This window comes from Strix uralensis, chromosome 26 (genome assembly GCF_047716275.1).
Source record: "Strix uralensis isolate ZFMK-TIS-50842 chromosome 26, bStrUra1, whole genome shotgun sequence".
Lineage (NCBI taxonomy): Eukaryota > Metazoa > Chordata > Aves > Strigiformes > Strigidae > Strix > Strix uralensis.
This window is the reverse complement of record NC_133997.1, coordinates 2,649,122-2,667,951: the sequence shown is the minus strand read 5'-3', so window position 1 is coordinate 2,667,951 and position 18,830 is coordinate 2,649,122. Positions and strand designations below refer to the sequence as shown.

The following is an 18,830-nucleotide window of genomic DNA, read 5'->3' as shown; positions in this document are numbered from 1 at the left end:
CTGTGTGCACACATCTCCCCTAACATGCGTGCCCTCTGGCTGCTCAGGGAGGGGAGGCATCCAGGCAGTACACTATAAATATAAGTTTTATTGATGTGTGAAATCCAACAAGTACAGCTGGCATCTCAGAAAGACTGAAATAAGCCGCAACATCTCTGCCTGCTCAACAGCTCCTGGGGCCCTCTGGACACTGGTGAGCACCAGCAGCAAGCTGGGACTCGGACACCCTGTTCCTGCGGGGCACTTACCTGTGTGTGCGGCACAGCCCGGAGAGCCAGCAGGGCCCTGCCAGCAGCCCCATGCTCCCCCCAGAGCCCGGGAGAGCTCTGCCTCCGCCCTGCCTGGTTCCTGCCAGGTTGCAGCTGTGGGCAGTGATGCCCTGGCCCCGCTTCGCAGCCTCCTCCTGGCAAGGTAGAAGAACCCAGGCAAATGCCACCCACACGTGGCTACCACAGCAGAGCTACGGCTGTGCGAGCCGACTCCCTCGGCCTTTGAGCCACTATCTGCGTCATATTTTGGCAAACAGTCCCAGGAAAAAAGCAGCTCACCTCTGGTGATGTGGAAGCATGGGTTTCAATAGCTGCACCTCTGCATGGTGCACCCCTGCCCTGTATCACACATGCACCCCCCACTGTACAACCTCCTCTGCACACACAGAGATGGTGAAGGCTGGAAAACCACCGGGCCCAGCACAGCAGGGATACACACAGAGATCCCAGACACCCACAGGCTGCCTGCGGCACCAGGAGTTTCTGTGGCAGAGGGACAGGACAAATAGTGTCCACACACAGTGAGAAGGAAACACTGTTTTATTGCCTGATTTTGAGAGGGGCAAAACCCTGGGAGAAGCCCCATCCCCGCCCTGTTCTAGCCCTCTCCCCTCCAGCAAACCCTAGCACCAGCTGAGTGATGATGCATTTGCTCTTCTTGTGCGTGTGACAAAGGTGGCCTGGACGTGCGTGGAGGTGAGAGGCCATACACCTGCTTGCCTGCCTGCATTCACAGCACGCATGAGGGACAGGCAGTACCTGATACAACTGTGCCTGTGGGCTTAAGGAGCCAGGCTAAGGGGCTGAAGCAGTTTTAGATGGGTTGAGACTCAACTGGTGCTCCCAGAGAGCTGAAGCCATGGCCTGAACCACATCCTCATCCATTCAAAGTGCATTGCAAGGGAAGGCAGGGGGCGGGAGGGGAGAGGAGGTGTGGGGGAAGAAGCCTGCTCTCCTCCATCACACTCCTCCTGATTATCCAGACGCGTTCCCTGGTGGGATTCCTGCAGCCAGAAGCACCCACAGCCCCACTCCCCTGCTCTGATAAAGTGCATCCTCGCTGCTGTGTGCCAGCCTGGCACATGGGTGCTCCTCACCCACTCAGGACAAAGCAAGACCCAGCCTGGGCACCCCCGGCCCCACACTACAAAACAACCAGTGTTATTGCCAAGGGGTCCCACCCCAGCCCGGCTCAGTGCCTATCTTGCCCTGAAGAGACTGTCCTGGAGAGATGCCTGGTAGTCAGTGGGCTGGAGCAGCCGAGCCTTGCTCCACTAAGGGCTCCCCAGAGCAGGGTTGCTGCACTTCATCCCTCTGCCATGCCAGGGCAGAGACAACCCCTCTTGCCCTGCTCCTGCAGGGCAGGGGACCACCTGGGAGGGGAGGGGCAATAAATCCTGAGTGCTTGGCCCAGCCACGCCAGCCTGCAGGGCTCAGTGAAAACGTGCTCAGTCCTTCGCATTTCTCTGTGCCTTCCACCGTCTCTGGTATTGTCCTTGCCGAGAGGAAAGGGCAACGGATAACCCCGTTTGGGCACCTCAGCTCAGTTCACTCCTCTGGCACTGTGTGCCTGGGGCAGGGTCTGCCAGACCCAGGCCCTCTGTGCCGCAGGGTGCCCAGATCCCTCCCTCATCACAGCCCCTTTGTACCAACACATTCACTTGCTGGCCCCACTGGGAGTGCCGGTGCCCTCCTCTGGGCCACCTCCCGCTGCCCTGACCCTGAGGACAAGGGGCACCTGCCCCCTAACCCCCACTCCCCAGTGCCCTTGCCCAGCTCAGGGACACAGCCGTCCTCCATCTCCAGGGCTTGCCCTGGCCCTCTGCCCTGCAGGGGCTGTGTACCTGGTCACCTGAGACTCTGGAGCCCACACACTCACTGGCGCAGGATGCCCAGGCTGTGCTGAACTGTCCTGGAGATCCCGGGGTGCTGCCAACTGCCCCATCCCAGACAGGCTGGTCCGAGCATCCACCTGTGGAGCCACCTGCCCCAGCAGTCTCCCTCCAGCCACACCAAGCTCGGGCAGTCTGTCCCATGGGGTTTCTCTGCAAGCAGCAGAGGCTGGCCAGCCAAGGCTCCTGTCGCAGCATTCCTGGGGCAGGGGGGACATGGGCAGTGGCAGTCATGGGTGCCTGCTGGTAACCCCCTCTGCTCCACACATGGGCCATCACTAGTCCGTCTCGTCCTGGTCCTTCTGGGAGTGGCGGTGGTGCTGGCTGCGATGGCACAGGGCTGTCCCAGGAGGCACCGTGGGCTGGGTGCAGGCAGCAGCAGGACACAGCGCTGGGGACAGGAGAGCCCCCGCTGCCAGGAAGCGGGCAGGAGGCAGGAGCTCCGCAAAGCTCCACCACTGGCACCTCCTGCCATCTTGGTATCCAACCAGGGAAAAACCCTCAGCCCAGCAGCGCACACTAGGCAAGGCTTAACTAGCCACAGCCCAAGGGCAGGACAGAAGTGGGGCATTGGTCCCATCAGCCCCACAGACAGCGAGATGGAGAAGGGTGACAGCCCAAGCTCCACCATCCCCCCGGCTCTCTGCCCATCCATCCGCCTCGTGACAGAGCAGACACAGGGACCATTCCCCACTCAACCATGTCCCTGTGGCTGCAATTGGCAGCGTCGTGCCCAGGAGGCTGCAGCCCCCCAAACTGGCACTGCTCCATTGCAGACTGTGGCACAGGGCTGGCAGTGAAGATAGATCCAGGAGCGAAGTGGAATTTTTAGGGATGGCTGGCGGTAAGTCAGGCAAGAGTCCCTGGGAAAAACGTCAGTGCTCTTCATGAAAAGGGCATCAGCGCACGTCCTGCTTCCAGACCCTCTGTGCAGGAGAGCCCCATGGCTACAAGCTCCTCGCAGCAATGCTGTCCAGGCAGGGGAAACCCGACCTTGCTGAGAGCCCAGCATCAGTGCTGCCACACGTCCGCCGTCCACCTGCACGCCAGCCAGACCCTGCTGTGCAGAGCAGTCCCAACACGAGCCAGTAAAGCAAAGAACAGTCTCAAGGATTTTGCTGAAATCTGGCATCTGCCCTGCAATCCCCTGCTGCTGAGATAGAGTGCCAGCAGCAGCATCCCACTTGAACCAGGGCCCAGCATGCCAGGATGGGGCAGAGCTGCCTTCCCCGTGTCCATGCTCACTAAAAAGCAGTGGGTTCCCATGAGCATGGGTGACCAGTGCAGCCCCACGTCACCAGTGCCAGCACACCCCAGCGATAGGCCTGTGCTACGTAGCTAAGCAGCATGCTGTGTTCCCAGCACAGCAGCATGTGCAGATCTGCCCCACCAGCTCTGGTTTCAGCTCTGTTCCTTTGGAGAGCCAGCGAAGTGCCGAAACGCCTTCCCTCTGCAGGGGGTATGGAGAGGCAGGTGACTTCGGAGGAGCCACCAGAGACACTTGCCAAAAGGGACATTTTCCCGATACCAGTCACAAAGTGCAAAGCCCTTCCCAGCGTCAGGGTCACCCAACGCAAACAAACCGCTCCGAGATCTCACCTGCTTTCCAGTTCTGGCACTGGAGGGACCCCTCCTGCAGGGTGTCACCCTGGGAGGTTTGCACTGTGACAAGGCCAGGCGTCCCTGGGGCTGGCATCCCCTCCTGGCAGAGCCGGTGCTGAGCAAGGCTCGTCCTCCCTGTTCTGCTGAGACAGCCACAGTTGTGCGGGGGGAAGAGGGGTGAGGAACACGACGGTGCAAGGGAAGGGCTCAGGGCCAGCTCTTCCGCAGTAGAGGTTCCAGCGATAGCACGTCTGAGCCCAGCCTCGCTTTTCAGCCGCCTGGCACTGACAGGGTGTGGGAACATAAATCCTCCCAGCTCCATGCAGCACTTGAAGGGACCAGTCACTTCTCTCCATGTTGGTTGATTTTATGCTCTTGGTTCAGACCCCAAAGACAACAGGGACTAAATGTGAGACTCCCTAAGGTCTGAGAATACTGTCCCATTCCCACAGACCCTGCCACATCCCAGGTTTGAAGATCCCATCTCTGAGGATGGCATCCGAGCAGAAGTCTGAGACAGAGCCCCAAGTCCTTCTCTGCCTGCTGGCTCCCTTTCCCCTCCATGAGACTGGGAAGCAGTGGGGTTTATACAAAAAAGAAAGAAAAGAAAAAAATAAAAAAGAGGGAGGATTTGTGCAGAAACAAAAAGGGGATGTAGCAGTTTCTGTGGCTATGGTGACAGGAAATACTAAGACCTTGTGCAACTTGGCCTACTGCATCTTTGGGCTCTTCCTACCACTGACACACATGCTGCTGGCCAGCATGAGCAACAGGGCTACGTGCTGCACTAAGGACCCCATGCTCTGCAGGTGCCTCCTCCCAGCTTCAGCCCAGGGCACTGCTCCCCTCCTGCACAGAGCAGCCGGCTCCTCTCGGCCTTGCTCAGCAGACAGCCACCTCTGTGGGACTGTCCCCGGTGTCCCAATGTGTTTAGCAGACAAGGGCAGTGCCGAGCAGGGGCGACAAGAGGGGACCCAAGCTTCATGGGGTTTGTCAGTCCTGGGGGAGAGAGTGGCACATGCCAGGGCTGTACAAAACTTTTGCAATGAAGAGTGTGTGGAAAGGTTAAAACAGTTCCGAGATGTCTCAAAACCCTTCTCGACTGAGCCAGGCCTCGTTGGCACCTACCAATGCCTCCACCGTGGTCCATGACCTGCTAGGAGCACTGTGTCCATCTGCAGAACGTCTCTCACAGCAGGCCAGGCCCGGGAATGGCACCGGGACCCCATAGCCCCTTTATCTCTCTGATTTGACTTTGTACCTGAGGACCAGGTAAGCCAGGAGCCGCAGGATGACGAAGAAGATGCCCAGGATGAGGAAGTCCAGGTAGAGCTTGGCCTCCTCCACATCTAGCTCTTGCAGGATCTTGATGGGTTTTTGGAAAGGGCAGAAGTCCTCGAGGCACTCCAGGTCCTCACGCTCCATGGCATAGATGGTGAGAATGACGCCCTCGAAGCCGTACCTAGGACAGAGCACACTGTGAGAGTCACTGCGTGCCCCAGGCAGCCCCACTCTCTCCCCAGCCCATGGGAGCCCAGGGCAGGGAGCTTCTGGCCGGTGCGCACAGTCCCACCTGACATAGGAGACGTAGGAGCTCCATTGCAGGTAGGTGGGGATGGTCTTGAAGCTGACAAAGAAGCCCGAGAAGAGCAGGACAGGGATGGCAGTGACGGGTCCCACAAAGGTGGCCACCTGGGGAGCAGAGGCCACTGGGTGTCATGTCCCTGTCCACAGGCACACCGCCTGTGGCACTCACACGCCTGCCTATGGCAACGCTTCCCTCCACCCCTCCTTGTTTTGGGACTCCCTGCAACTCTTCTCTCCAAATAACAGGCAAAGCCAGGGCCTCATCCAACCTGGAGGGAAGTGGAAGCAGCTCCGATGAGAAGCCCGAGGGACTGGGCCACCAGGGCTGTGGCAGTGGCCAGGGCAGAGAAGAGGAGGAAGCGCGTGGCTTCGGGTGGCTGGCCCGTCATCCAGTACACGATGCTGCAGTACGCGATGGGGCAGATCACCTGCAGAGGGGGCAAGCAAAGAGACCGCTCTGCTGGACCCACGGCCGTTCTCGCCCCTCAGACCCTCCCGGGGGGATGGAGGGCTGCGGGGACCCCTCAAAGGCCAGCCCAGGGTATTGGGGTAGCCGGGCAATTGGCTGTGCCAAGGAAGGACAGTCAGCATCAGGTCCACGCTTTAGTCCAGCCACAAGCTCACCTGGAAGGGCACGTCTGCCATGGTCTTTGCCAGGTAATAGGCTTTCAGGCTGTACCAGTAGTTCAAGTGCTCTCGCAGGAACACAGACATCTCCTGGGGGACTGCATGGAAACAAAGAGTCAGCAGCCAGCAGTGCCCTGGCCTGGGCTGCTCCAGCCCCCACTCCCACCTGCCCTGGTGCAGGCAGATGTGATGCTGCCCTGGCACAGCGCACCAGGCAGCCTCCTGCCTGTGCCACGAGCGGGCGCTCAAATCTTCACCAGGGAAAAGAATCAGTGACCAATGCAGGAACTTTCTGCATGGAAAAGTCAGCTTGGCTGGGGCTTTTTAGGCAAACTTTTCAAGGAAGTGAAAGAGAGATGAAGCAGCTGAAAATGCAGCTTTGCAGACATTTTCTCAGCAAAAAAATTTCCAACTTTGAGCTGACAAGTACGTTATAGACAAACATCAAATAAAGGGCAAAACCGCAATACATCCAAACAGAAATTTTTCTCCTCTTTTTTTCCCCTCTTCTTTCTTATTTCCCTCCTTTTGCCCAATTCATCTGGCTCCACCACACACCGCCCAGCAGACACACTCCCACACAGCTGGAGCACCCTCCTCTGCCCCAAGGGTTAGGAGCAGTGAGTGGGTGCTGGGGGAAGGAGCTCCTTACAGGTGAGGATGGTGGGCATCAGCGCGGCAAACATGAGGAAGAGCATGGAGAAGAAGAGAAAGCCAGTGTTGTTGAAGACTTTGCCCGCATCGTTGCCGATGTGCAGGTAGAGCAGCCCGATCAGCACTCCGATGCAGATGTGGGACATGAACCGCAGGTGGGTCAGCACCTGCAGGCAGAGGGTACGGGGGCTCAGCGAGGCAGGGCTGCATCCCATGAGCAGCCCAGGGGGGCAGAGGACAGCCTGCCTGCTCCTCAAGGGTGAGGCCCACTGCAGCCCCCAATCAACTCCTGTCTCTGCCTGCCCCCAGTGACCAACAGGCCCCATCCCATCAGCCCTGGCCCAGCCTCCCCTGCCCTCACCGTGTCCCTTAGGATGCAGATAAAGGTTCTCTTGAAGAGGATGCAGAACTGAGTTGAAGTGCTGGTGGCAAACGTGTGGCTCTCGATGTGGTCCACATCCTGCAAGACCACAGGCAAGTTAGGGACACGGGTCAAGTTCACATGGGTTCCCTACTAGGATGGCACCCAAACGCTCCCAGGGTGCCCCTTGTGAGCAACCCTGGTGAGAACAGGCACTGCCAGCTGCAAGCACAGAGCTGTTGCTCAGGACAAGCAGAGGCTGGCTGAACACCTCCATGCTCCCCACCGTGTTCAAGGGGCTCTAGGCATCACAGAGCGCTCTAGGATATCTGTGCACCGTGGGTCAGAGGTGACTGAGGTGTCTCTGGGCAGGCACCCTGTTACCTGCTGCTCCCCATCACTGCAGGAGGCTCTTGTCATCCCCACTTACCGTCACACAGTGTGCCGGGCACGATGGATCCGTCTTGTCGGGGCTGCTCTTCTTCTCAGCCATGGTGCACATGCCATTCTGGACAGCGCGGAACAGGACAGGGTTGAGGTCCCCGTACTCTCCAGAGGCCACCTCAATAACTGTGGAGAAGGACAGGACCCCCAAGGGGCGCTGAGCCAGCTCTTGCCATCTCTTTGCCCAAACCACGTCCCCGTGGGGCAGAGGGGTGGGAGCCCAGCACAACCCCCATCCTGCGATGCTGCACCACACAGCAGCACTGCCCAGCCAGCACCACTTAACGGGAAGAGTATGGGCAGCCCTGCTCCCTGGGCAACCCAGGGGAACACCGGGCAGCCCCTAGGGCTTGGGGACTGCGTTTGGACCTTGCCACCCTCTGCTCCCCACCACAGCCCCAGCTAGGGCAGAAGCACTCACTGAAGTCAGCAGGGTTGTGGTATGTGGGGCAGTGGAGGCCCAGACCCTTCAGGTAGGGGATGAGGTTGGTCACGATGCCTTTGAAGATGCACTGGCCCTGGCTCAGGATGTACAGCTGCAAGAAAAAGCCAGGATATAGCAGGTGCAGAGCAGCCAGGGGCACTGTCGCCTGCTTCTACCCACCTCCCCGCCCTAGGGTAACACAGGGCACCCTTGCCAGACCCTGGCCATCAGGGCTGTGTGCCACACAAGCCACAGGTCAAATGCCTGCAGCCCATCCCTCCCCTGGCCTCTCTCCTGGGTCGTGGGGGCAGCATGACCCTGCACCCCTGAAGAATCCTGTGTCCTAGCCCAGCCCAAACCTTGTCAAACATCTCAAAGAGCTTGGCGCTGGGCTGGTGGATGGTGCAGATGATGGTGCGTCCACCCTGAGCCAGGGACCGCATCAGGGAAACCACCTGGAAGCAGGAAGCACTGTCCAGACCGCTGTGGCCACGCAGGATGGGGTGGAGGAGAAAGAGACAGCAGAGAGAGAAGGGGAGAGTTGAGAGGGGGGAGAAGTACATCCTAAAGATGCCCCCGCCTGCCTCCCCTTGTGCACACCCTCCTCTCAGACCGATGGAGAAGAGCACCCCTTTGCAGTCCCAGCCCTGCCACACCCCAGCCCCCTCAGAGCCCTGGTGGGCACAGCCACATCCCACCCTCAGGCCTCGCAGCCCTGCTGTGCTCCAGAGGGTGCCGGCCACCCTGCTGTCCCCTGGCAGGGGAAGCCCAGCTGGGCAGGTGGTGCTGGGGAGCCCCAGCCCCTGCGGCCTCACCTCGTGGGCTCATCGAAGAACATGACCGGAGGGTTGTTCACCAGCTCCAGGGCGATGGCCAGGCGCTTGCGCTGGCCCCCCGACAGCGAGATGGTGCGGGTGTAGGAGCACTCCAACAGCCCCAGGGCCGTCAGGATCTCATTCACCTGTGAGACAGCTTCATTCACCATGGGCTCCCATGGACCCTCACCCCATCCCTGTCACCGCCCTTCAGACCTCCATCACTGGAAGCCCCTCGGCATCCCTGGTCCCCTCAGGGCTCTCCCTTCCCTACTGTCCCTGTCTCAGGAAGAGATCAGGGGCCTGGGCCCACCTTCCTCTGCACTTACCAGCTCCTTCTTCACCTCCTGCTTCTCACTCAGCTTCAGGTTAGCAGAGACCTGCAGGGAGAGGATGGGCAGGGAGAAACGACTGTTAGATGTAGGGAACAGAATCGGCTGCACCATGGCCCCGTTCCTGCCCCACCGAGGGCTGAGAGCAGGGGCTCAGGGTGAAGGGAGCAAGAACAGCAGGATTTTGTTCCTGTGTCCCAGAGCCCTTGGAAATGACTGATGTCAGTGCGGGCTCAGTGCCCAAGAACACAGTCCACATGATACCCCACAGAGCTCAGCAGGCTGCCTGGCTCCCACATCACTCACCATCATAGCCTCCAGCACAGTGAGGTGCGGCAGGAGCATGTCGTCCTGCATGATGTAGCAGGACATCTTGCGGAAGGTGCGCAGGTCCCGTGGCCGGCCATTCACCAGGATCTGTCCCTTCATGCCAGTCTCCCTGCAGGAAAGAGGTGTGTGGGGAATGTAGCACAGGGCCACTGGCCCCGCACCCTCAGACCCACTGGCTTCCCCCCAGCCTCACCTGTAGCCAGCTAGGATGTTCATGAGTGTGGACTTCCCAGCACCCGAGGGTCCCATGATCCCAATGAGCTCCCGCTGGCAGAACTTCCCTGACAGGCATTTGAGGAGAGTCTTGTACCCTGGAGGGAGAGAGCAGAACGAGTTCAGCTTTCCAGAGCTGCAGCGCTACAGGCACTGCGATGCCATCCCAGCCCCTGAGGAACCTCAGGACCTTCATGCCTTGTGCCAGGGACTGCATGAGCCTGGAGACTGTCTCCATCAGCATCCCCAGGGCTATAGGCACAGCAGCTGTCATTTCCAGCATGATCTCTAACCCTGGTCCTTGGCTGACCCCACTGACTTCCAGCACCAAAGAGGAACATGCCCTGGATCATGGCAAAGACCAGGGAAATACCTGGGTCAGAGCACATAGCTGCTGAGGAAGACTACCAGCCTGTGACATTGGTCCTGGACATGTTGTCAGATCCCAGTCCCTAGGGCCAGTGGAGAGGGGCGGCAAGAAGCAGGGTAGCATGGGGCAGGCAGGGTCCCCAAGCTCACTGGATGCCTGGCTGTTGCCTTCATTGGCATTCATGCTGTGACACCCGGCAGCAGATAGTGCTAATCAGACCTGGAATTATCTCTGCTTTAAACGCAGCTGATTAGCATTTTCTGGCAGAAGGAACACGATGTGTCGGGAGTAGGGAACAGGCACAGCCTCAAGCTCTCAGGAGCTGCCCCCAAAACACAGCTCTGGCAGGAGAAAAATGGTATACAGGGTGCTAGGACCATGCTAAACCATGCACCAAGTCTAAGCATCTGCTGGAAATATGCCCCCCCTGCACCCCGTGGTGGCAGCTGGTGTTGGGCAAGGGCAACACATCCATCCCCTGCCCACCGGCTGGGGCAAGGCTCAGTGCCAGACCCGCTCACGGTCCCTGTACTGCACGAGGCAGGGGGGACCAGCCCCTCTGGCTTGTCCATCACCACAAGCTCCGGGTTCCTCCTCTGCACCCCTCAGGGTCAGGTGCCCTGCACCCAGGAGCAGGCCCCACGGGCAGAGGGACAGCGAGGGCCGGGAGGGGAGGGCAGGGGGATGTGCATGATGGCAGCAGAGCGAGCATGCCCAGCAGCCCCCCCCGTCGCATCCCAGCACCACGCACACAGCTCCGGCACCGCGCATGCTGCTCACGTCGGCGCCACTGCAGCTTGCGCAGCGGTTACTTGCGTTCATTGACTGCCAGTAACCTCCTGCTTCAGCAGAGTGAGGCAGCCTGGCCGGATCCCGGGGGCTGCGGCCAAAGGCACCGGGAGCTCCCCGCCCCAGCTCCTTCACCTGTGCCCAGTCCGGGAGAGAGGAGAGTCCCTCCTACTGCCACCCCAGGATCCCAGCACCTCTCGGCATGCTCCTATCAGGTCCAGCTGCCCCAGCCTTTCCCACTCCCCCCCTGCAGGGCACTGGCCCACCGGCAAGCAGCTCGTCCCCAGGACTTCTGGGTGCTGCTGCATACTCTGCCCTGGGAAGCCCAACTTGTGCCATGGCTCCTCCTGGGATGCTTCCTCAGCATCCCTGACAAACTGGCAGACCTCATCCTGGAAGATGTCAGGATGTCTGGATGTCCCGTCTTTCAGTGCCTCAGTTTCCCTAGCCGCAGAGCCCTGGGGACAGGGTCAGAGGCCTCATTTAGCACTCCTGGCTGGCAGGACACCCTGCTGAGCAGCCCTGCACCCTCGGTCTGCTCACCCCAGGCCCCTGCACGTCCCTGCCTGCCTTCAGCTTCTGCAGATCAGCTCCCCCTCCATCTCATGGGGCTGCCTGATTGGCATCCCATTAACTGAGAGAGCTAATTAAAGCAGACTACCACCCACCAGTCACCATCTGCCTCCCCTCTCCCCTCCCTGAGCTCTCGGCCAGAGTCGCGCACAGGAAAGGGGACCATGGCCTCAGCTGCGCAGGGAGCTGCTGGAGAGGAAATCCCCTGCAAACCACACACATTCTCCTTGCCAGGCTCTGAGCTGGGGCACCCCTTGGGGTCTCCTGCTGTCAGCATGTCACACACAGCCATCACACCCCAAACCACCGTGCTGGGGAAACTCAGCCATTCTGGCTGCCCCGAACCAGGAAATCCGCCCCATCTCCCGCATGCGGCCCTGGCCAGAGGCGTACCTGGGCCACAGTCTGCTTTCCTCCGGCATCGCACAGCAGAGGCATACAGTAATTGCTGCGGGACACGAGCCTCTCCTCCGCCCATAGGCACCCGGCACGCACAGCCAGCCCAGCATGGCTGCAAACAGCACTGGCGCCCAGCCAGCCCGACCACCCAGCCAGCCCCCACTGCCGAAGGGGACAGCAGGGCAAGCGGCTCCAGCATCTCCTGCTGTGGCTCCCTGGGCGCAGCCCCGCTGCCACACGCTGAGGGAAGCTCCCGCCGGCAGGCAGAGAGCTGAGGCACTCTGGGCTTGCAGAGCCTGGGGCTGCCTGGAGCAGGAATTGGCAGAGAAGCAATAAATCCAGCAGAGGCAGGTGCTGGGGACCGGGGTGAGATCAAGGCATACAGACGCGATAGCCCCGCAGGCCCCCTCCCTGCCCTTCCCCAGCCATCAGCTCCTACCTCTCTTCCTCCACCAGGAGCCTTCACGCACCGAGTAGGACAGGTCAATGAACTCAATGTTGACGGCCGAACGCTTCGGGAGGTGGGAAAACCTCTGGGCCTCAGTGATGTGGTTCTCCACCTTCTTCAAGTGGGTGGTGAGGAGTGGGGCATCTGGGGGGCTGGCGTGGCACACCGTGTCCTCCAGGGCAATGGAGACACACGCGGGATCGATACCTTTCTCCGCCATCCTGCTGCTCTGTGGGAAACACACAGGGATCAACTCACAGTGGGCCCCCCTCTCAGGGCCAGGGACTGTAGGGGCACGGGACCAGCCCGCAGCAAGTCCTCTCACATCCTTTCCTGATGGCTCCAGACCTCACTGCCCCCTCTGCCCTGTGATACACTGCCCAGCCATGGTCTGGCACCCACAGCTGGATGGAAAGACGGACCTGGCCAGAGCAGCTGAGCCTGCACCGAGGGGCTCACAGCAAGGAGCAGCTGATCAGCTCCACAGTCAATAATTCATGCACCTCCTCGGCTGGGTCCAGCTCTGGCAGCAGAGCTGGCAGGCTGTTCAGCACCCCTGGCCCCACTGCTGCTGGGCTCCCTGCACTGTTCCTTTCTGCCACAGTGGGCACAGGATGGGATGCTGAAGAGCTGATGTTCTGTCCTCGATGGGGAACACCCAGCTGTGTCTGGATGTCCCCAAGGGCTTACCAGGAACCACCTCTGCCTGGCCAGGGCTTGTGGGATACCGATATGGGGTCTCAAGCAACAGACTGTTTCAGCCAGTTTCTTGGACAAAGCTTGCCATGTCTCACCCGGGCTCCTGGGGCAGAGCTGGTGCCCGTGGTCCCCACGGGCTTGCTGAGACAGACTTAATAGACCAGGGAGGGGGCCCTGCTAGTGGCAGTCCTTCTCTGCCTCCCTTGGCTCACTTCACCTTCCTAGCTCTTGCCAGCACAGCCTCAGAGACCAGGCCAGTACTTAACTGGGGCCATTGCATGATGCTAACACACACACCTGCCCAAACGCTTTCTTGCTGGGCAGTGTCTCCTGCAGTCCTCCCCACAGCTGGTGCACCTCAGCCAAGCTCCTCATGTCTCTGCTTGGCTTAAGGACTCTGCGGTGCTGGGGGGATGTTAAGCCAAGCAGGGTGGGGAGCAGGCTAACCCCAGGTCCCACTGCGGCACCAAAGACTGGGAGGGGATTGGGGATCCCCACAGCACCGGCAAGAGGAGGCTGAGCTGTGCCTGAGCAGGCTGAGCCCAGCACCCATCTTGCCTCCAAGGCCGGGGTCCTAATGCTTTGCTAACCTACATTTTGCTGAGGCGCAGGCTGCAGGCAGCTCCCCGCTACAGCTGCAATGCACACACAGTCCCCTGAAAGGCAAAGCCGGCCTCGCAAGGAGCTGCGCCGAGATCTTCCCAGCCCTCTCCCCGCTGCGGACAGATCCCTCTCGGGGCTGGAGGACAGCCAGCCCCAGCCCTGGGGAAGAAGGGCTGGGAAGGATCTGCGGGATCACAGCACTCGGATCCCGCTCTCGGCAGCCGGGAGCTCTGGGACACGCTCGGCACAGCGACCCCGCCGTGGCGAGCGGCCCCAGGGTGCGGGCCAGCGGGACCGGGGGGGGGAGGCACCAGGCACAAAGCGCCCTCGGGCTCACCTTGACTCCTTCGGCTGGGCGTTACAAGGAGCGCTAAATCCCGCAAGCAGCTCTCCGCGGCTTAGCCCATCCCCGAGGCGAGGGGTGGGGAAGGCGGCTGTGCCGAGGATGTTCTTCCTTCATCCCGGCTCCCCGTCGATCCCCCCTCCATCCCCGGTCACCCCCAGCCCCCCCCCAGGCCGGGCAGGGGCTCCTGCAGGCTCTCCCCCCGCTCCCCAGGCTCACCTGGCAGGCTGCGGGCTGGCGGCTCCTCTCCCCGCCGGCAGCGGCCGTGCCCCCCCCGCCGCCGCCCTGCGCCCAGCGCCCGGCCGTGCCGCCGCCGCAGCGCCCTCGGCCGCTCCCTCCTCCTCCTCCTCCTCCTCTTCCTCCGCAGACAAAGGGGCGATGCCCGCGGCGGGGGCTGGGGGTCGGCGCCGGGCAGGGAGAAGGCTCGGTGACAGCCGGCCGGTCCTCAGCGCCGGGACCCGGGCTGGGCGCTGCCCCTGCGGGTCCCCAGCCGGGGTCTCCTCCCCATCCCTCCGCAGGGCTGGGCTGGGCTGGGCTGGGCGGGCAGGGGCGGGGGGGTCCCCGACCCCAGCCCAGCAGTGGCTAGCAGCCCCCCGGGCCCGGCTGCTCGGCGATGCCCTTCTCCGCCAGCTTTGTCCCTGCTGCTGCCGCTGCCTGTCGGGGCGTCAGGATGGGCTGCCCAGGCAGGCAGGCAGCCCTGCCAGGCAGCGAAAAATCCTCTTAAAGGGACCGGCCTTATTTCCTCTCCCCGCAAGCCAGAAGGCCCTGAGCATCCCCAGCGCACAAGCCTGGGGTTTGCCCGCCCTGTCTCTGCAGCCGCCTCCAGCACCCCTCCCCACTGCCTGCTCCTGTTCACACACGGGGCAGAGCCCACCGCAGCTCCCTCCATTGCCACCTCAGCCCAAAACCCCGTGAGCAGGCACAGCTCACCCCCTAAGTCCCCCAACACCCCCTAAGTTCGCTCCTGCCCAAGACGCTTCTGCCCCTGCTCAGCCCTGCACGGACAAGGGACAGGGGCCGCACCATCGTGCAGCCGCCCCAATGACAGCACAACCTGGGTGAAACTGGGGCTGCAATGCAGAGCAGTGCCTGGGAAGCCCACCCCAGGCATCAAGAGCCAGGGCAGGTGGGGTTACCGCTGGCCACAAAGGGCCTTGACAGGAGGGTGCCTCCCACCCAGGGCTTCACCCCCAGCACACGCCGCCCGCTCCAGCTCCTCATGCGGGACCTGCCATCCCCCTGCACCTCCGCCCTCCGCAGCACCACGCCTGGCTCCATCCTCGCTGTTACTCACACCTCTCACCCACCACAGCATTTAAACATGAAAGACATATGGAAATGAGTGGCACTAACAAAAGTATTAATTAAAAAACCATCTGTTGAACCAAGGAGAGCTTTCCCCTCCCACAGCCAAGCTTGGGCTGGGCAGTGATTTGGCTCCTTGGCAAAGCAGGATCCAGCCAGAGGAGAGACTGTGGGGCAGGGCAGCCCACAGGCTGGGCAGGGGGAGGGCACAAGGAGGTAGTCATGGAGCCAGGCTCCACAAAGAAGTCTTAAGTCATCTCCTCATGGAGCAAAAGGCATGTTGGACCCATCCAGTTTGCATTCAGCACGCTGACTCCCATCCTCAGGGCACTCACCGTTAGCAGGTCTCAGCCCAGGCCCCCTCCGTGCAGGGCAAAACAGCCCTGCTGCCCTGCAGGTGGGCACAAGCAGGGCCTGGGAGCGAACTCCCTTGATGCTAAAGCCCCTTCCTTCTCAACTGCCCAAGGCTGGGTCTGCAGCCCCTGAGACCAAGCTGGTGGCCGTACAGCAACCAGCAGCTGCTGCAGCATCCTGCTGCGGAGTCATTTCAAGATGGAAGGCCAGCAGGGATGGGAGTCCAGTGCCCAGAAGGGCTTGGTGGTCAGTGCCATGGGCACATTCAGCATCCATCTGGTCCCTTATGGAAGGAGGGCAGTGATGGAGACACATGGCGAAGGGAAGCAGACATCCAGGTTGGAAGCCTCCCTCGGCAGGGGGCCAGTGGCCACAGCCCCAGACGGCCCAGCTCTACCCAGAGGAAGCTGTAAGGAGAGCAAGAGCAGCAGATTTTGAGCTGTTTGGCAGTCCCCAGCTCTCAGTGTCAACCCTTCCCAAAAAACAGTGAGACAGACCCTTACCAAAGGTGGGCGGCTGCGACCAGGACTCACCGCATGGGACATGGCAGTCACACTCGCAGATGTTGCAGCGCTGGGACCAGTGGGCCCAGCCTGAGGGCTTGGTGACACAGGCTGAGATCTTGATGCAGCCATGGTTGAGGAAAGGTCCCAGGTAGGCCTGGGTGCTGCAAGATGAAGAGCACCTCCCAGTAATGTCCTGCTCGCTGATCTCGATACGACCTCGCAGGCAGACCCCTGCAAAGAGCAGGGCCAGAGCATATCACAGAGTGCCCACCAGCCCTCCCACATCACGCTGGGGGAAAAGAGGGATTGGAAACATGTCTGCAGCCCTGCTGCCTGCTCCCCATACAGGCAGGGTGCCCTCTCAGGCTCAGCATGACACCCAGCGGTACTCACGGAGGCAGGTGGGCTTGGGGGTCCAGTGGCCATCAGACTGGCAGGCGCTGGCCGGGTCCCCCAGGAGCAGGAATCCAGGCTGGCAGCTGTACCGCACCACCGAGCCAACCCACCAGTCATTGCCGTACACCACCGAGTTCAAGTCTGCTTCGGGTCGCCCGCAGTTCACTGGGGACAGGGAGGTTCCTGAGGGCAGCGCAGGGCTGGCACCCTATGCAGCCTGCTCTGCAGAACATCAGCCCAAGCGGATGCACCCAGACAAGGTTGCGGGTCCTGGGCGAAGAAAAGGATGCTGGGCAGGATCTGCGGGTGCCCCAGGCTGCGTCCTCTAGTGGCCCGAGGACCGGGCTGCTGGAGAGACTCCACACACGTGTGTGGGGCACAAAACCCACCCTCCCCAGGCTGGCTGTGCCAAGCCCTGCAGCCATCCAGGGCCCCCCCATCTCCCTGCTCTGGCTGTACCTCTGCAGAAGGACTTGTAGCCCAGCCAGCAGCAGCTGCCATTCCCACACTGGCTCCTCTTCAGCTCCTTGTGCTTCCCCTTGCAGACCCCGAAGCAGATGGGTGCTGTGCCAGACCAGTAAGTATCCGGGTCTCCTGGTGCCGCAGGGAGCAAGGCAGAGCAGGATAGGGCTAGGGCCGGGGGCCGAGGACCACCCTTCCTGCCAGCTCCCTAGCCCTCAGAGACCCACAGGGAGGTGGCACAAACCCAGCAAAGGCTTGTCCCAGCCCGCCCCCCAACCCCTGCTGTGGTCAGCAGTGCATCCACTTCCACCTCCAGCATTTCTGCAAGCCAGCTCCAGCTTCCACCGTGCCACACCTCGGCATGGGGACGTGACAAAGTTCTTGCTCCCGGCTGGGGAAGACCAGTCCAGCCAGGTGCCAGCAGCTCTGGGGCACTCTGAAAGCCTCTCTTCCCCTAAACACCCTGTTACCTTCTGGGTCCTCGCAGGAGACCAGCATGGCCAGCGCAGCAAGGAAGAGGAGGCCCAGTCCCATAGCGCACACTCTGCCCTCCTCCCCTTGCCCCTCAGATCAAAGGCCCCTTTCTGCTTGCCCAAGAGAAAGTGAACTTGGTTTCCATACACACAGGACGAGCTGCTGTAGGACATGGGGGACGGGAGGAGACATTCCCTTTAATGCCAATCCGCTCCACAGCAGATAATCTCTGGCAGATTACCCTCCCTGGACCCAGTGTTTAAAGGGACAACTCCTCCCAGCCACCACAGCCTTGCCTCCGCTCCCAACACCTAGCACTCACATCCTGCAGGAGCACCGTAGTCCAAGATAACGCAGGCGCAGCCATGGCTTTGGCAGCAGAGCCCCCAGGCCTGCACGTTGGAACGAGGGCCAAGCTGCAAGTGCTGCGAATACAAACCTGGCAGGAGGCCCTTCTCTCGAAGGTATCCTCGGCCCAGCTCTGCCAAGCACCAGGGAGCGAGGGCCAGGCAGGGGCCGGGAAGGCTGGGCAAGGCCCGGCCACATGCCAGCAGCCCAGGAATGCTCTCCCCAGAGCAGCGTCCTCCTGCAGCGCATGCTGTCAGGGCTGCTGGGAGAGCCAGCTGCCTCCTACCCTGCCTCGCCCCGAGCACAGGGTGCCCAGCACACGACCCTACCTGTGTTTCACTCGCCCACGGGAGGCACTCTGCGTGCACGCCCCTGGAGAGAGCAGCATTGGGGCGCAGGGGTGCACATTGCCCATCACACTGATCCAGCAGCAGGAGACCTTCCCACACGGCCTGTAGCTGGCAGCTCTGCCCACTTCATCCCCACTCCTTACCCAGCCTGTGTACTGCAACTGCAGAGCACGCTGCCCCGCACCCAGGCTGCTCTCATCACCCCATCCCAAGGGCACAGCCACGAATCACACCCTCTGTGTTTGTAATTAGAAAGTGAGCAGGTGGCCAAGGGTTTAGTATAAAGTGATTTCCTCCATTAACCTGGAATTCCAACAGCTTTTGCTGAACTGCTTGAGAAAGGAAGCGAGGAGTAAAAAGTCAGTGTCCAGCCCAGGAGATCAGCAGGGCACCTCCCTGCCTCCATCTGGGCACAGCACTTCCACACACAGGGCAGTGTGGGCCCAAGTGTCACTCCAGGGACACCAGCTTCACCCTGTCCCCATCCAAATCACTTGACAAAGGGTAAACTGGCTCTGCTCACAAGCCCAGGCTACTCTCTATAGTCAAAAAATGACATTGCAGGCAGCTGACATTCACGCCCTGAAGGAGGCAGCAAAAATCAAACTCACATCAGGACAGCAGGGAACAAGAGTGCCAGAGCTAAACCTGGCCTTCCAGTGCCACCTCTGGGGACGTGGAACAACACACGCTCTGAGGCACTCGCCAGCTGCACCAAGTGGCAGCACAGAGGACATGTCAAGAGACCCTGGCAGCTCTTCAGTGCTCACCTCCCACAGTGCAGGCTCTAGGCAACTCGGCCTCATCCTCTCACCACAACGTGCCACAGCTGGCAGGGATGGGGCTGAAACAGACACCAGA

The 18,830-nt window shown here is 61.1% G+C and overlaps 2 protein-coding genes across 6 annotated transcripts; both read right to left on the bottom strand.

Moving 5' to 3' along the window:
* Window positions 1-2,568: 2,568 nt before the first annotated feature.
* On the bottom strand, window positions 2,569-14,463 carry ABCG4 (ATP binding cassette subfamily G member 4). 3 transcript variants are annotated; one of them, XM_074894779.1, is made up of 15 exons: window positions 13,994-14,463; window positions 12,121-12,358; window positions 9,531-9,648; window positions 9,314-9,446; window positions 9,005-9,055; window positions 8,676-8,821; window positions 8,220-8,343; window positions 7,858-7,972; window positions 7,423-7,562; window positions 6,993-7,091; window positions 6,630-6,798; window positions 5,975-6,075; window positions 5,620-5,778; window positions 5,337-5,455; window positions 2,569-5,225 (listed from the first exon to the last, which is right to left on the bottom strand). In XM_074894779.1, exons 2-15 carry the CDS (start codon window positions 12,347-12,349, stop codon window positions 5,000-5,002), a joined length of 1,929 nt encoding a protein of 642 aa, XP_074750880.1. In that variant the 5' UTR covers window positions 12,350-12,358; window positions 13,994-14,463; the 3' UTR covers window positions 2,569-4,999. The 3 variants fall into 3 exon arrangements, with proteins under 3 accessions (XP_074750880.1, XP_074750882.1, XP_074750881.1); XM_074894781.1 differs by lacking the exon at window positions 13,994-14,463 and adding an exon at window positions 13,423-13,628; XM_074894780.1 differs by lacking the exon at window positions 13,994-14,463 and adding an exon at window positions 13,126-13,141.
* Window positions 14,464-15,134: 671 nt separating this feature from the next.
* LOC141954915 (complement receptor type 2-like) lies at window positions 15,135-18,749 on the bottom strand. Of its 3 annotated transcripts, none has more exons than XM_074894964.1 (5): window positions 17,268-18,749; window positions 16,795-16,929; window positions 16,333-16,500; window positions 15,937-16,170; window positions 15,135-15,840 (listed from the first exon to the last, which is right to left on the bottom strand). In XM_074894964.1, the coding sequence occupies exons 1-5, from the start codon at window positions 17,329-17,331 to the stop codon at window positions 15,827-15,829; spliced, it is 615 nt and encodes a 204-aa protein (XP_074751065.1). In that variant the 5' UTR covers window positions 17,332-18,749; the 3' UTR covers window positions 15,135-15,826. The 3 variants fall into 3 exon arrangements, with proteins under 3 accessions (XP_074751065.1, XP_074751066.1, XP_074751067.1); XM_074894965.1 differs by having other exon boundaries at window positions 15,967-16,170; XM_074894966.1 differs by lacking the exon at window positions 16,795-16,929.
* Between the last annotated feature and the right edge of the window lie 81 nt (window positions 18,750-18,830).